The sequence below is a fragment of the Pectinophora gossypiella genome, chromosome 24, assembly GCF_024362695.1.
Source record: "Pectinophora gossypiella chromosome 24, ilPecGoss1.1, whole genome shotgun sequence".
NCBI lineage: Eukaryota > Metazoa > Arthropoda > Insecta > Lepidoptera > Gelechiidae > Pectinophora > Pectinophora gossypiella.
Genome location: NC_065427.1, coordinates 697,071 through 711,633, shown reverse-complemented (window position 1 = coordinate 711,633; position 14,563 = coordinate 697,071). Strand labels below are relative to the sequence as shown.

Genomic DNA, 14,563 nt, shown 5'->3' with positions numbered 1-14,563 from the left:
GAACTCACGCCCTTAATCCGTAATAGGGTGGACAGAACCGCAAGTACAAAATCATTTAAGTAATCGAACTTATTGATGATCACCAAAATTATAAAAGTTTCTCACAACTCACTACGGTCGCAAATAATTCATAATAATATTTCTTCCTAGATATCCGCCAATCAAAACGTTTTTATTACTATAATCGATAAATAGTTTACTTTTTCATAGGATTATTATACCGGGTGACTTTTTGGACTCTTTACAAAATGGAATCAGCTGTGAATCTTTCATGAAAGTTATATAGGTATTTCTTTATTCAACGTAATTTACAACAAAAAATCTAGAAATGGCGTTACAACGTTGTGTCAAAAACATCCATATACCTAATAATCCCGGAAGAAGTTATGTAAAAACTGAGTGATAATTTTCGTTAATCATCCTTTTTGAACGTCACAGTTTGGTGATGCAAGTCCTCGGCTAACCCGTATTTCATGACTGTAGCACCATAGTTACCATAAGAGTATTGTGTAGCGTCCGCGCCGAGTCTTGGACGGAATTGGAGAGGTCTCGCAGGCGGCCACCGTTAGCGCCTCCAATGCTGTCCGCCATCTTGTTGGTATCCTCCGCCATTCGCATCGCTTGCTTGTGCGCGGACTCGAATAACTCCAGCATCTGAATGTATTAATTATTATTGAAGAGTTACATTAAACATTTGTTTTTATATTTCTTAAAAAGGTTCAAAACGAATGAAAGAGTCTCGCAGACACGACCTAGTTAAATAGTAAACATGACTACCGTACTAGTTAGTTTACATAAACGTTGTTTGCACCCCGACAATCGAAGAGAACTAGCTAATAAACTGTCCATTTCTACACTCTTTATGTGATGGGTAAGTTTTATATGTTTCGCTTATTTTCAACACTTATCTTTATTTCTTGACTGCAGTGAAATTCAAACATTAGATTAAAAATTGCAAGCAAACTGACGTACCAATTGTTCCCTCGCTTTTCTAGCACGGGGACTAAAAACGAAGGATAATTTCTTTGAAGCTTGCGCAAATCGCTTCGCTGCGTCATCCAGTTCCTGTAGAAGATATATGGAAATATTGCAATTATTAGACCATCGACCTTTTTAAAAATCTTCAAAATACCTCAAAAATATAAAACTTGCCTTGGGATCTTCAGACACAGAACTGGCGCAAACATCATCAATTCCGTTGCACCATTGTCGAATATCCTTCAGCATCACCTGACGAACTCTGTCATCGTTGCACGTCGATATCACCGCCTTCGAGTCTGTTATAAAAAGATCATAAATTCATAATATTGTCTGTGAAAGCAATACGCTAGACACATAACTAATTGAGATAAATATAGCAAGATACTGTTCAACATAAAAATATAGATAATTACATTACTTTACCTTTTACGACTTCAGGCATCAACTCTGCTATGGTGGCGATAGCAAGTTCTGCTGTAGCGTGATCTGGGTTTTGTGGATCTGCAAACAATTTTTATTAGTAGGTATATAATCGTGGCGATTCCAGCAGACACCTAATTTCATTGAAAGTTATACCTGGTATTTTCTAAAAAAATTTGAATATAATAATAATCTGAACAAATCAAATTGGTATCACATGCATACATACATAACATAAACAGCCTATATACGTCCCACTGCTGGGCACAGGCCTCCCCTCAATCAGCCGGAGGGGGTATGGAGCTTACTCCACCATGCAAATAGCAGCGCACGCGGTATCACATGCAAATAGGCAAAATTAGGAGATGTCTGATGGAATCAGCATTAATATCAGACTTAAATAGCAACATTTAAATGCGACTCACCAGATTTCGCCTGTAGCAGTGAAGCGACAGCGGCATTAATTTGAGCCATTTTCTGAGCGATATTGTCATGTAGTCCATTTATTTGACCATCAGTTAAGGTTGTAGGAATGATAGGCTGGAATATAATATGACACGTCATGGGACCGTTATCCAACATTACAAACAACATCAAATAATAAGAAACTGAACTTCGAATCGGTAATGTTAACCTTGTTAAGATCATCTTGAGCGGCCCGCATAGTTTCCCGCGAGTTATTCACACCGGTGATATAGCGCAGCCTCGCCACCCGTTCCGGCGATACTTCTACGTTCGCTTGTCCATTACCCACGTCACCACTTTCTGAGGAATACATTTAAAAAAATTGTTCATTACAGTTACACACTTAAGATGATTTCCACCAGTATATCATAATACTTTCAAGTTAGTTTTGCTTTATTTTTTTTAAAGTACCTAGAGAATATAATTTTGTGAACAGAAAACTGGGTACCAATTGCTACCCTGCCCAAAGATTTTCACCAATGCGAGAGAGTGACAAAGAAGACGCTCGGTTATTTCTCTCTGTCTCCTCTTCGCCCTGGTGGAAAGTATGGAAACATTATTATTTGGCACCTAGGTTAGCATAAGCGCTCTTCAAGTTGTCGAGCGCCCTGGCGAGGTTGAGCGCGGCGGCGGTGAGCGCGGGCTTCCTGGCTGCGTGTGCGTGCGGCGGCTCCAGCAGCGGGCGCCAGGCCGCGGCCAGGCTCTGCGCGCTGCTGCCCAGCGCCTCGGCCGCCGCCGACACCGCGCTCTGGCAGTGCGCCTCGTGGATCGTCGGCGCTGACACCTAACGTACACAGAATACTTTATACTTGAGAAAGCCGCTGCTATTTCTACTATAGTAATAGCGAAGTCGTTACATGAATTATGTCGAGGGCCTTTGGTGACTCAATAATTACGCCAGCATCAAATAGATCATCAACACATACAAGAGACACAACTACAGTCTTCTTTTTCTTTTATTCCTTATATCCCCTGCTGAAATGTAGGTCTCGAACAACAGACTTTCCATCTTGACGATATCAACTCAGCTATACCTGTGCTATGGCCAACAGGTCGCGTGCGGCGTCGGCGCAGGCGACCCCGGCGGCGTCCACCCGTGCGGCCTCATCCGCAGCGCCCGCCGCGCCTGCCGCCTCTGTCAACTCATTAGCCTGCACCAGCAGCAATGTTGTCTTGCGACCTACGTCTTCAGCCAGCTCCATTATCTATACGCACCATATTCACTTGTAATTTATGATATTAGTAATAAACAATCACGTAAATCTGAAATTTGAAAGTTCACCGCTTGTTGATAAAAATCTGATCTATAAGCTTTTACAGAAATCATCCTAAAATTAGTACTGTGAGTTTTAAAGGCCACAAAAAAGCAACACTTGTTTGCCATGATACATTTAGTCTCTGTGCGCAAATGTTAAATAGCAGAATTGCTTTATAAAAATGTAATGCTAATTGTGGTCTTTTTAGACCCCAGGATATCTGATCTACTTATCTGGTGGAGCTACCATCTAGTGTAAATTATGTCCTAGAATGAATTATGTCCTTAGTATTATATTATAACCCCTTTACCTCATTTTCTTTATCAGCGCTCACTCTAGGATTTCCAGTTCCAAATACATAGACAAGTCGTCCGGATACATCAGCATAACCGTTAGCCGCTTCTTGAAGTTTCTGTAGAATAAATTATTCGTTTATTTATAAGAATATCGAGCATTTCAAAGATTTGCAGTAAGTATTATAAAAGAACAAAATAGATCATTATTGATCAATACTTGATGGTTATGCATCTTTCAGATCTAATAAAATAAAAAACAAAAACGATGGTGTAGTTATATATATAAGAAGTCATTTACATTTTAAGATAACGGAGCCGCCGTTTTTACAAGGTACCTGTCTTGTCTGTAGAGTGGGTGAGGAATTGGCTTTGGTGTGCATTTACAGATCTCCGTCTTATAATAACTTAGACATTTTCAACAATAGCCTTGACAACGTCCTATCATTACTTAAAAAGTTCAAAAATATAGTCGTAATTGGAGACACTAATATTGATATAATTCCATATAACAAAACGGTCGCGGGAGCCGACGACTACTTAAACCTTTTAGCCGCACATGGTCTCTTCCCTGCTTTTCACATGCCCACTAGGATTTTGACGTGCATAGATCACATAATTATAAAAGCTCAACAGAGTTATACCACCTTAGTTCTGGAGAGCCGTGTAACAGATCATTTGCCCATAATACTATGTATTAAAATAAAGAAACCTAATTATAATCGCAACGTAACGCGTACGCGTACAGATTATTCGGCTGTTATAGAGGAACTTGATGGATACAACTTTCATGACATTCTCTCATGTTATGATCTGTCCCAACTATAGTCACCAAGAAAAATAGAACCATCAAGCCTTGGATTACCCCTGGACTATTAAGGTGTATACGCAACCGGGATAGAATGCATAAAAATCTCAAGAAAAATCCCGAAAGTGCAGTCTTAAAATTAACTTACACCTGATATCGCAATTTTTGCAATCGTCTGCTGCGTAAACTAAAATTAGATTATGAGAGAGGTGTACTTTATGCGGCAAGAAATAATCCTAAGGCATTGTGGGACGCCATCAAAAAAATAACTAACACACATAACGTTTCTTCTCCTCCAACTGATTTACTAAATATATGTAACGATCCTAAAACTTCTGTTAACCGCATAAATCAATACTTCGTGAATATTGAGGCGGAGTTGTCCCTGAATATCACAAAAACCATGAACACCGGTGACAGGTCTAAGGTATCGTTCTCATCCCAGTGTAATTCTATAGCCGTTTTGAATGTAGAGGAAGTCGAAATAGAGAGAATAATTCTTGGATTACGTAACGATTGTGCCATAGGTTGGGATGGTATACCATCTTCTATAATTAAAGCTTCGCGTAATAATTTAATCCCCTCAATAACACACGTATGCAATCTTGCGATAAACACAGGTGTCTTTCCTAGGGTCCTCAAGCGCGCAGTAGTCCATCCAGTCCATAAGGGCGGGGACAAAGACAATGTAAACAACTATAGACCGATTTCAGTGCTAACTACGCTATCCAAAATATTAGAAAGAGTTCTCAATAACAGTTTGGTTAAATATTTAGAGACCTATAATATTATTGCAGCTAATCAATTTGGTTTTAAAAAAGGAATTTCAACGGAAGACGCTGTTGCAAGTTTAACTGAAACAATTGTTAATGAATTAGATAGTAAATGTAAACCTGTTGGCATATTTCTCGATCTATCAAAGGCCTTTGATACAGTCTCTGTCCCCAAACTTTTATTCAAAATGGAACAAATTGGAATACGAGGGACTATCTTAGATCTCTTCAAAGATTAAGATTGGTACATTCATGAGTGATGAAGAGACACTAAGTTATGGAGTCCCACAAGGCAGTATATTGGGGCCAACTCTATTCCAAATTTACATCAATGACCTTTGTCTACTTACCTCCCCACGATGCAAAATTTTCACCTATGCGGATGATACTGCGCTTGTAGTTACGGGAAACAACTGGAGTGAAACAAAGAGTAATGCAGAGAAAGCCCTTCGTTCTGTGATGGAGTACCTAAGGTCAAACCTACTTACCTTAAATGTGAAGAAGACCAAGTTCATTACCTTCTCCATGAGAACTCCTTCAAGACCTTCGCGGAATTCCTACACAATTACTGCCCACTCTTGTTCACCTGACAGTGCTGGCTGCAACTGTACAAGCTTGGATAGAAGTGACGTTATCAAGTACCTTGGAGTGGAACTTGACGAGAGCTTGAACTGGCACAAACATCTTAGTACCGTTGTAGCCAGAGTTAGGAGACTAATTTACATATTTAAAACGTTACGTAACAGTGCAGATCTAAAAACTTTATTCATGGTATATAACGCACTGTGCCAGTCCATCTTAACGTACTGCATTCCTATTTGGGGAAGTGCTTCGAAATCAAAATTTAAGCAGATTGAAATGGCACAGCGAGCTGTCATAAAAGTAATGCTGCGTAAAAGAATTAGATACCCTACCGGATTGCTCTATAGTGAGGCGAAACTTTTAACGGTTCGACAACTGGCCGTTCTTCACATTATTATGAGAAAGCAAACACGTACCATTGGAAAGTGTCCCTTATAAAAGAAGACGAAATGTCAGACCATGTTCTAATGTCCGTAGAATAAGTTGGGCTAGGCGACAGCATGAATCTATGAGTTCATGGCTGTATAATAAGGCAAATGACAAGCTAAACATAAATCAACTCAATAAATACGAATGCAAAAGCAAAATTAAAACTTGGCTATTTGGGTTGGATATTGATGTAACGGAGGAACTGTTTAATAGCAAGTAACACACACGCACACACTCAAAAACACACACACACACACACACATGCACACACACACGCGCGTACAGACACACACACACACACACACACACACACACACACACACACACACACACACACACACACACACACACACACACACACACACACACACACACACACACGTGCGCACACATATACACGCACACACTCTGTTTGTTTAAATATAACCTTACTTTTTTTTATGATTTTTGTAATTGTTACAGTTAGATTATAATATTACTGTTTCCACAAATATGTACGACGGAACCCTGCCTTCCAAGTCACAAGTTTTCCACTTAGTTTGGAAGTCAGTGGACCATGCTTTGTACCATGTTCCAGTTAAAAATAAGCTCAATGTACTAAACATTGTTACTGTAACTGTTGACAATAAACTATATTATTATTATTATATTATTATTATTATTTGTTGGTGTACCTCGCGGTCATCACAGCCAGTAAGCATGCACACTTTGCGGGCCGCGGCGCACAGATTCTTTATTTCGTTTATCAACTCCCTCCGAGAATCGTCGTCTTTAGCTTCGCTCAGAGTTTTAGCATCTGTATTACATAAAAAAATAACCAGTTTTAGAGACTTAAAACTAAAATTATATACTACTAAATTAAGTAACGTGTTTTACCAGCCGCCAATGCAGGTAAAAGTTCTTTGATGGTGTTCATAGAATTGACTGCTGCTGGATAATCTATACTTTTAGGATCTGAAAAATAAATAACATTAAGATGACTTTGGTGGATTGTACCTACGTTTACAAAAATAACAAATTAAATAACAAGCAACTCTAACCTATTGTGAAGGTGTAAAACTTACCCGAATGTGCTGACAGGAAAAGAGCGACAGCCGCGTTGAGTTTCCCCAACTTATCGACTGCGGCAGTCTCTAGCTGCTGGAGTTCGCGATCACTCAACTGCGCTGGTCCTTCGTATTCCTAAGGGAAATTATAAACAAAAGCCAGTTAAAATATATAGGTACGTCAAGTAATAATGAGATCTCAACTTCACCTTCTGCCAAGTTTTTTTCCGCCCTAATGCCAGAGTCCGGTTTCTTAAATAATCTCCACTTTTCTCAGTCTTCAGCGTTTTCAAGGTTGAGAGAGTTCTCAGCTTTCACAACATTCAGACATCGATTCTTGAACTTGCCCCGACGTCCCCTATGGACGGTGTGGTCGAAGCATCTACTGGTATACTCAAGAGTCCTACGTCTAATTAATACCTAAATATTTTCAGTGTATCTTACCGCTTCGATGGTTTCGATCGCTGTATCTACGGCGTGGGAGGCGGCGGCCGCAGCTACGATAAACGAAGCTCGGCGAAGTGTGGCTTCAGTTTCCTCCTCTTGAATGAAACTCTGCCGTGAACGCTATGACAATAAAAGTAGTTATTTGTATGAAATACTTCTATTAGTCTGTTAAGGACCTTACATCGTGTAAACATAAAAGTAAATAAAGTCCAGAAATACAAATATATGCTGAAACTGTTGTGCCAGTGAGAACGTTTTATAAGGAAACTAGTTCAACTAAATTACTGTATTCTATATTATTGTACTATGTAATAACGCAGTAAATTAACCAACCCGTAAAAATTCACTACGTCGCTGTGTTCTAGGGTCTAGCGAGAAGTACATCTGCGTAGTGAGGTCTGCGATTCGTCGAGCACCTTCCTGCACTTTTTCAAGGTCCTGTTAAAGTTTTTATTTAAATACCTTCCTTACGTATATATAGCATTATTTCATTATTTTTCTTGTATATACGTGAAATAACAAATTTTATGTCACGTATACAAAGTGTTAAAGACATCGTAACGAGTACTGAGTGGGATGATTCGGACCATGAATATAATAATTCATGTTTTTTTTAATTATTTTCAATTCTATACTTTTACGATGGAAAATTCCACTTGATATTAAGTCAGAATAATGAGCTGAATCATCCCCGCGGTATTTGTTACGATGTCACTTACAAGTACGTGCAAGTAACCGTACAAGTAGATAGGGTGTTAGTGACATCGTAGCTAATACTGAGGGGGATGACTCAGACCATGATTCTGAATTGATATCAAGTGGATTTTCGTGTCGGAAAATTCATGAAAATTTTAGTGTTTTTGTTTAATTAATTTCAATTCCATACTTCTGCGACGGAAAATTCTACTTGATATCAGCTCAGAATCTTGGTCTGAACCATTCCTCAAAGTTTTCGTTACGATGCCACTAACACCATGTATATAAGGAAAATAATAATATTGATAACAATAAACAATGCTGTTAAATAAATATAACATTACCACATTCTGACTGTTCAAATTTTGCGAGGCGTTGGATAATAGATTTTTCATCTCATCGAGTTCATCCAGCAGCTTTTTTCTAACTTCTTCGGATTTTTGATTATCGGCGCATTCCGTTACGCCTAAGCCATAAAATAAAAAAAATGTTTTCAGTTATTTATATCAAAACAACTAATCATAGATAGTATACCATTCTATTACTAAATAATTACCATTTTGTATAATCGACATGTCTTCCTCCATTGTTTTTATTACATTTCCAACTTCTTCAATGTTAGCTTCAGTTGGATCTGCAAAAAAGATTGTTAGCTCAAGAGAGATGCTACATATCTTGCTATCAGTAGTGGTTCTAGTTAACAACTTACCACTAAGCAGAGTAACTATTTTAACCGCATTTGAATTCATACGATTTAGTTTTTTTGTCAGTTCCAAAGACATGTCGGTGCGCATGGGTACTTCTCCGGACTGAAAACGTAACCAATTTTATTATATTTTTCAGACGGGTTACACGAACTATAAGAAATTGTAATCATGTGTTATATATATCACTAACCACCGCCTGCTGCTGTACAGAGCCTTTATTGGTAACAATGAGTTGCTTCACCGTCATGATTTGCGTGCCCTGCGTACTCTGCGAGCCTTGTTCAAAGGGCAGTATACTGCTAGGTCCCACAAACGACTGCTCGACTACTTTACTAGCAGTGTTAACCACGTGAGTAATTGTGTTGCCCCTGCGACAATAATTAAGGTTTCACTGTTATGTAAAAAAAATGAAGATTTGATTAAACTGAATTTAACCCAGGATTAAATTGGTTTTAGGTTTAAAATACGCCATCTAAAATATAAGACGGCTAGATAGTGGATATTATACAATTAACAGCTGCAGATTCTTGGAACATATGGTATACCTGGAAGCATGCACGCTATCTGACGCGATAGTACCACTTTCCGCATGATGCGAGCTGTAAGGGCCGCACAGCCGCTTACGTATTATGTCAATGTAGCCCTCTAAGATGTCGCGAATTCGGAGCGCATCGTGTGTTTTCACGCAGTATTCTTTATCACTGAAACACGAGATAAATAATTATTTTTTAACAGCATAACATTCAGTTTTTGGCTCAGAATACTCAATAACCTAAATGTAATACTATTTTCGTGTTATTGTAAGAACTTGAACAGATCTCTTTTTGATCTCTTTATCATTCAAACATAAACAGTTGATGAAGTTATACCTGTAGTCTCCGAAGTTGAGGGTGAAGGTGTCTTTGTTGCCGGCACGGTAGGTCTTCACGTGAGTCAGTGGCCATGTCTGAATGATCTCCTTCGTGACCTCATCAAGTCGTAGAATGGCCTCAGAATTGATGCCTAACAGACGAGGTACCATCTTCTGCTTGCCTTTTTGCTTTTCCTAAATCAAGCGCATGATTTCAAAACGTTTGCACATATTTAAATAAGTAAAACATAACATAACAACCTAGAAGACTAAAAGAACAAAAGTAATTTCTGGAATGAGATAGAAACAGTAGTAAGTAAAACGTTTAGTTTCTTTCAAAGAATTCTTACATAAAATATTTACAGTATAAAAGTTGAAGAAAAGCTGCTGAATTAACTGAGCGGACAACAATCAAAGCTTCTATGAAAATATAATGGGCAGCGCCATCTACTGTTAAACTTAAGTTTCATTTAATACGCCATCTACGCAAAGTCGCTACAAACCTTGACAAGAAAGAAGGTGACACCATATGTTGGCAATTCTCTTGCGGTCTTAGTGTAAAGATGTTTAGCTTCCAGCTGGCTGAGTCCAGGATGCTTGCGGTACAGTTTCAAAATCTTCTTCTCGGCCCCCCACGAACTTGAATATTGCTCAGGAAGATACTCATTCAAGCTATGGAAAGTTTCATATGAAAGTTAAGACTTATAAGTTTCTTTACATATGTTCAACATCCAACTTGTTATAATTGTATTTTATATGCTTACTTCTCAATCAATCCTGGTTTATGTTTATCTTCTTGAAAATCACCAAAATGAATTTGACATTGTATGGCAGCGAACTCCAGAGCTGTAGGAATAATAATTGAAACATTATTCCGATTTTTTTTGGAAAACATTTATAAACGCCTGTGACTATTGTTAAAGCAAATATAGTGTTAAATCGAATTGTGTTAATCTAATCATACACAGTGTGGAATGTGTCAAGACGTCAAAATTTTACCATTGAACATTATAATTGACAAAAACACACATCTACTAGCTGTTCATACTAAGCAAAATATAATGTATATTAATTGGAAATCAAGCTGTCGCGGCTTATTCCCGTCTTTTGCTGCTCATATTTGCAACGAAACGAATTGCTTCGTACAGATTATTAGCTACTCACTCGATGTGTAGGTACTCACTCCTCCAACACAAAGAAATAAAAACATGATCATTGAAAAATATATTTATTTTTTAAATGTAATATACATTTATAAAAACAAAATAGGTATATTACAAAGGTAAACATAGAGATAATAAGAATCTAAATAAAAGAGATCCCTTACCAACTCAACCAGCTTTGCCTGGTAGGTATCAAAAAAGTTACGCATCCTAACGTCATCTTCATTAACATAAGAATTATTTAAACCTAAAATTGCTTAATAACTATCTGTTAGCATTGCTGTGGCTAGGTGGATCTTCCTTATTAACGATTTGTTGGAGTTCGTAATCCTGCACGACCTGAAATATTTTACTCTTAGCTTGATTCAAATAATACGGGCTGAACTTCCTGAGTGTGGATCCTATAGTCATGAGGAATACTTCTAGTGGATCAGTTGGATTCATATCGTGGCTTCTCTCTATGTTTCTCTCGTGTTCTTTAAGGTCTTCGTGGGGTTGTTGAACTAATTTCGATTTCATTTGTTTTATGTTAGGTTTGACTTCTAGCGTCTCACTGTCGTATTCTGATTCTTCTAGATATACTTCCGTAGGAACTTCTAATTCAATATGATTTTGCTCTTCTGCGAATTCCGTATAATCTTCACTCGTGTTGGCGCAATCTTTATAATATGGCAGCATAAACTTGAGTTCATCTTCGTACTTGTAGTTGTAGCTGCGTTGATTTGGGTTCCGCAACCGCTCGCGTACCTTCCGCCGCATCATGTCTCTTATGTTCACCCATCGTGATTTGCATACCGGAGCTGTAAAAGTAAAAAAGATTTCATTATTTGCAGTTTGCACACATACAATTTTGCAAAACAATTTTATTCTTATCATATATTTACAGTCGAAGAGTATAAACACAAAACGACCGCATGACTGATAAAAGATAGATTCGCGGTACATAAATAAATTCATGTTTTGCGCATTTATTAATTAAGGAAAAGTTGTTCAGCTCGAATGTATAGGCGATAACTACATAAGTAGGTGGTACTTACCGGGTCTACCCAAAGCGTCACCGATTTTTTGCCACACAACTTCCCTGGAATCGAAGTCCACATACTTTGTGTGTGTTGGATTGTACAAGATCGGATACTCCTTTACAAGATGCAACAACTTTATATCCAAACTTTTGTTGAACGGTAAAGGCATCTTAAACAAAATTCGTGAAGTGTCCGCGTTCGTTACGTGAACGTGACTAACGGAGCGGTGGCGACTGGCGACTGGCGTGACGCTGACGGCGGCGGGCGTGGCGGCGCCGAGGCGGCGGCCCGGCGGGGGTCGCTCGGGACGGCAACGTCGCAGTCTCGCAGTCGCTACACTAATTGCCACGATCGCAGGTTAAGTCAGCTACACCTCTTTTTTAGTATAATTTATTTTATAGTTTTCATTTTGAATCTATTCGATTCGTGGATATTTGAGTATTTAATGGTGTAAAGGTCGGTTCACAAATTTTATGATGCAAGTCGTTTAAATGGTTGGTCCAGTTCTTATTCTGTTCAAAACGCGCCAAAAGTTTTCAATTCGTCAACCTATCGCTAATATTTTAAAATGTATGGTCCAAATCGCAGTTCACGGTTTCTTCAAGTTTGCAGAAATGGTGTAATTTTTAGACAATTTTTTTTAAGGTCTGCAATAGGACATACTGTGAGAAAAATGTGTAGAGGGTGTTATCGTTGGCACGCATGTAACGTTCTGCAGTCTGCAACCGACTGGTAGAAGGTCGCGTGTCCTACATAGAGACAGCGCGCGGCTGTGTGCGGGCGAGCTGACGCTCTCAGTTGACACGACATGTGACGCGGCCGGGACGGACGCCGAGCGCAAGACAGCCAACGCGATCAAATTCAATGTGTGCGTTATCGATCCCCTTCTCTACTCACACCGCTTTTACTCACAACGAAGTACTATAAAAACTCACTTGATTCTGAATATTTTTTCATAATCTTTATTAATTTGTTGTTTATTTAACAGAAATAATTTTAAGAAAACCGGCGAACCGGTGGTACGAACAGTTGCGAAGATTAATTTCAGGGCAAAACAATACAACGTGTTTCAATGTTGTTTAAATATTGTATATGTGTCATTTAAAAACCAACGAGTATAATATTAAAATTAGGTAGGTACATTATATAAACTGCCTATATACGTCCCACTGCTGGGCACAGGCCTCCTCTCAATCAACCGAATGGGGTAGGTACATTAGTTAGGTATAATGACATAAAACTAATATTCTTATCATATTTATTATTACAGTCTGATACAGTCTTATTTAAATTTTATGTTAACAATTGTTTAAGTATACAGTGTGGTTCTGGCTGGATGTAGATAATACTTTGACATCACATGTTTGGGCGTCAGGTCGCTCGTGCTGTACGATCTGCTGCAGCTCATGTTCTTGTACGACGGAGAATATTTTGCTCTTTGCTAGATTCAGGTGATACGGCGTGAAAGACTTCAATGTCGCTCCGATGCTCAGCAGAAATGCATCGATTGGGTCTCTAGGATCTAGCTCGGGTTCTCCTACATTGTCTAAGCTTGATGGCTGTGGGCTATTTAATTCCGTTTTTACATTAATTTTCTTTTTTTTCTTATTTGGTTTTGCTTTTTTCGCTTGTTTCTTTTTAACAGGCTTGGTTGATACATCACTGTCTGTTGTGGCTTCATCGCTGCCATCCTTTTCTACTTGGTCGTCATTATCATTGTTATCATCTGATTCAAATTCTTCTTGCGGTAACGACATATCTTTGTAGTAATGCCTCATAAACGTTAGCGCGGATTCATATTTATAGGGCTTTTGTTTTTGTCCAGAATTATTTAAGTACTTCTTCAATATACGTCTATGTACATCTCTTATGTGTATCCACCTTACTTTACAATCTGCGGCTGAAAGTATAAAAAATAATAATCTTTTAAACAAAAAACATCGGTTTTAAAAAATGAGTAGCGCTCAAAACTCACATTCGAGTTCGAGGTCAGTAGTTGTGCACACAGACCACATCGTAAATTGTAAAAGCACCTCAAATTGTAAACAAAGACTTACCAGGCCGCTTTAGTTCGTCTCCTATCTTCTGCCAGGTCACCTCCCTGGCATTTAAATCCATATACCGGGCATCATTAGTATTGTACAGCACAGGATTGCTTTTCACAAGTTTTATAAGTTTGATATCTAGTTTTTCGCTGAACACCATCGCGACAAGTGCGCTTACAACGAGCGAGGGACTCGGAATGCACGAATCGGCAACATCGAATCGATCGTGTTAGAGTCGCTTCGTCGTTTGCCGGTCGTTGAGCTATAGTGCGCGCTTACTTGCTCCCGCGGTTTAGAAAGAGAAATATAATAAATTCTGTAACATTTGTAATATTAGTTTTGTAATCGTTAAAATAATAACCAAAATTACAGAACAGAAATTCTAAGTAAGTAAAATTCGAGTACGTAAAGAAATATTTTTCAGTATTAATATTTCGTTACCACGGCGACGTCGTTGCGACGCGAGCGATTGGTCATTTTTACGATTTTTACAAACGATTCGGATCGCCAACGGTCCTTAATTACCAAAAAAAAATATTGACAGTTTTACACAAGATGATGTTTTCCTGCAAAATAATTC

General features: G+C 38.5%; 3 protein-coding genes across 3 annotated transcripts in view; all 3 read right to left on the bottom strand.

Annotated features, from left to right (window-relative positions):
- The window catches only part of LOC126377790 (talin-1-like), a 50,430-nt gene that overhangs the window by 31,821 nt on the left and 4,046 nt on the right, over window positions 1-14,563 (bottom strand). The window contains exons 8-29 of the mRNA XM_050025608.1: window positions 10,518-10,599; window positions 10,257-10,425; window positions 9,773-9,948; window positions 9,449-9,604; window positions 9,094-9,271; window positions 8,906-9,005; window positions 8,753-8,830; window positions 8,541-8,662; window positions 7,834-7,938; window positions 7,498-7,620; window positions 7,072-7,189; window positions 6,884-6,961; window positions 6,682-6,803; window positions 3,433-3,534; window positions 2,901-3,071; window positions 2,437-2,650; window positions 2,036-2,166; window positions 1,827-1,941; window positions 1,405-1,482; window positions 1,153-1,277; window positions 973-1,065; window positions 496-654 (exon numbers count right to left, since the gene is read on the bottom strand). Coding sequence (XP_049881565.1) covers window positions 496-654; window positions 973-1,065; window positions 1,153-1,277; window positions 1,405-1,482; window positions 1,827-1,941; window positions 2,036-2,166; window positions 2,437-2,650; window positions 2,901-3,071; window positions 3,433-3,534; window positions 6,682-6,803; window positions 6,884-6,961; window positions 7,072-7,189; window positions 7,498-7,620; window positions 7,834-7,938; window positions 8,541-8,662; window positions 8,753-8,830; window positions 8,906-9,005; window positions 9,094-9,271; window positions 9,449-9,604; window positions 9,773-9,948; window positions 10,257-10,425; window positions 10,518-10,599 — 2,795 coding nt within the window. The remainder of the gene's footprint in view (window positions 1-495; window positions 655-972; window positions 1,066-1,152; window positions 1,278-1,404; window positions 1,483-1,826; window positions 1,942-2,035; window positions 2,167-2,436; window positions 2,651-2,900; window positions 3,072-3,432; window positions 3,535-6,681; window positions 6,804-6,883; window positions 6,962-7,071; window positions 7,190-7,497; window positions 7,621-7,833; window positions 7,939-8,540; window positions 8,663-8,752; window positions 8,831-8,905; window positions 9,006-9,093; window positions 9,272-9,448; window positions 9,605-9,772; window positions 9,949-10,256; window positions 10,426-10,517; window positions 10,600-14,563) is intronic.
- On the bottom strand, window positions 10,969-13,049 carry LOC126377789 (uncharacterized). The gene is made up of 2 exons (XM_050025607.1): window positions 11,954-13,049; window positions 10,969-11,716 (listed from the first exon to the last, which is right to left on the bottom strand). Exons 1-2 carry the CDS (start codon window positions 12,105-12,107, stop codon window positions 11,181-11,183), a joined length of 690 nt encoding a protein of 229 aa, XP_049881564.1. The 5' UTR covers window positions 12,108-13,049; the 3' UTR covers window positions 10,969-11,180.
- LOC126377788 (uncharacterized) lies at window positions 13,183-14,292 on the bottom strand. The gene is made up of 2 exons (XM_050025606.1): window positions 13,996-14,292; window positions 13,183-13,838 (listed from the first exon to the last, which is right to left on the bottom strand). Exons 1-2 carry the CDS (start codon window positions 14,141-14,143, stop codon window positions 13,237-13,239), a joined length of 750 nt encoding a protein of 249 aa, XP_049881563.1. The 5' UTR covers window positions 14,144-14,292; the 3' UTR covers window positions 13,183-13,236.

Excerpts from the sequence above, each read along its gene's own strand:
- LOC126377789 (XM_050025607.1), bottom strand. The coding sequence starts at position 12,107 with ATGCCTTTACCGTTCAACAAAAGTTTGGATATAAAGTTGTTGCATCTT. Across the intron at positions 11,717-11,953 it reads TGACGCTTTGGGTAGACCCG|CTCCGGTATGCAAATCACGA; the intron begins GTAAGTACCACC and ends TTACTTTTACAG.
- LOC126377788 (XM_050025606.1), bottom strand. The coding sequence starts at position 14,143 with ATGGTGTTCAGCGAAAAACTAGATATCAAACTTATAAAACTTGTGAAA. Across the intron at positions 13,839-13,995 it reads AGACGAACTAAAGCGGCCTG|CCGCAGATTGTAAAGTAAGG; the intron begins GTAAGTCTTTGT and ends TTATACTTTCAG.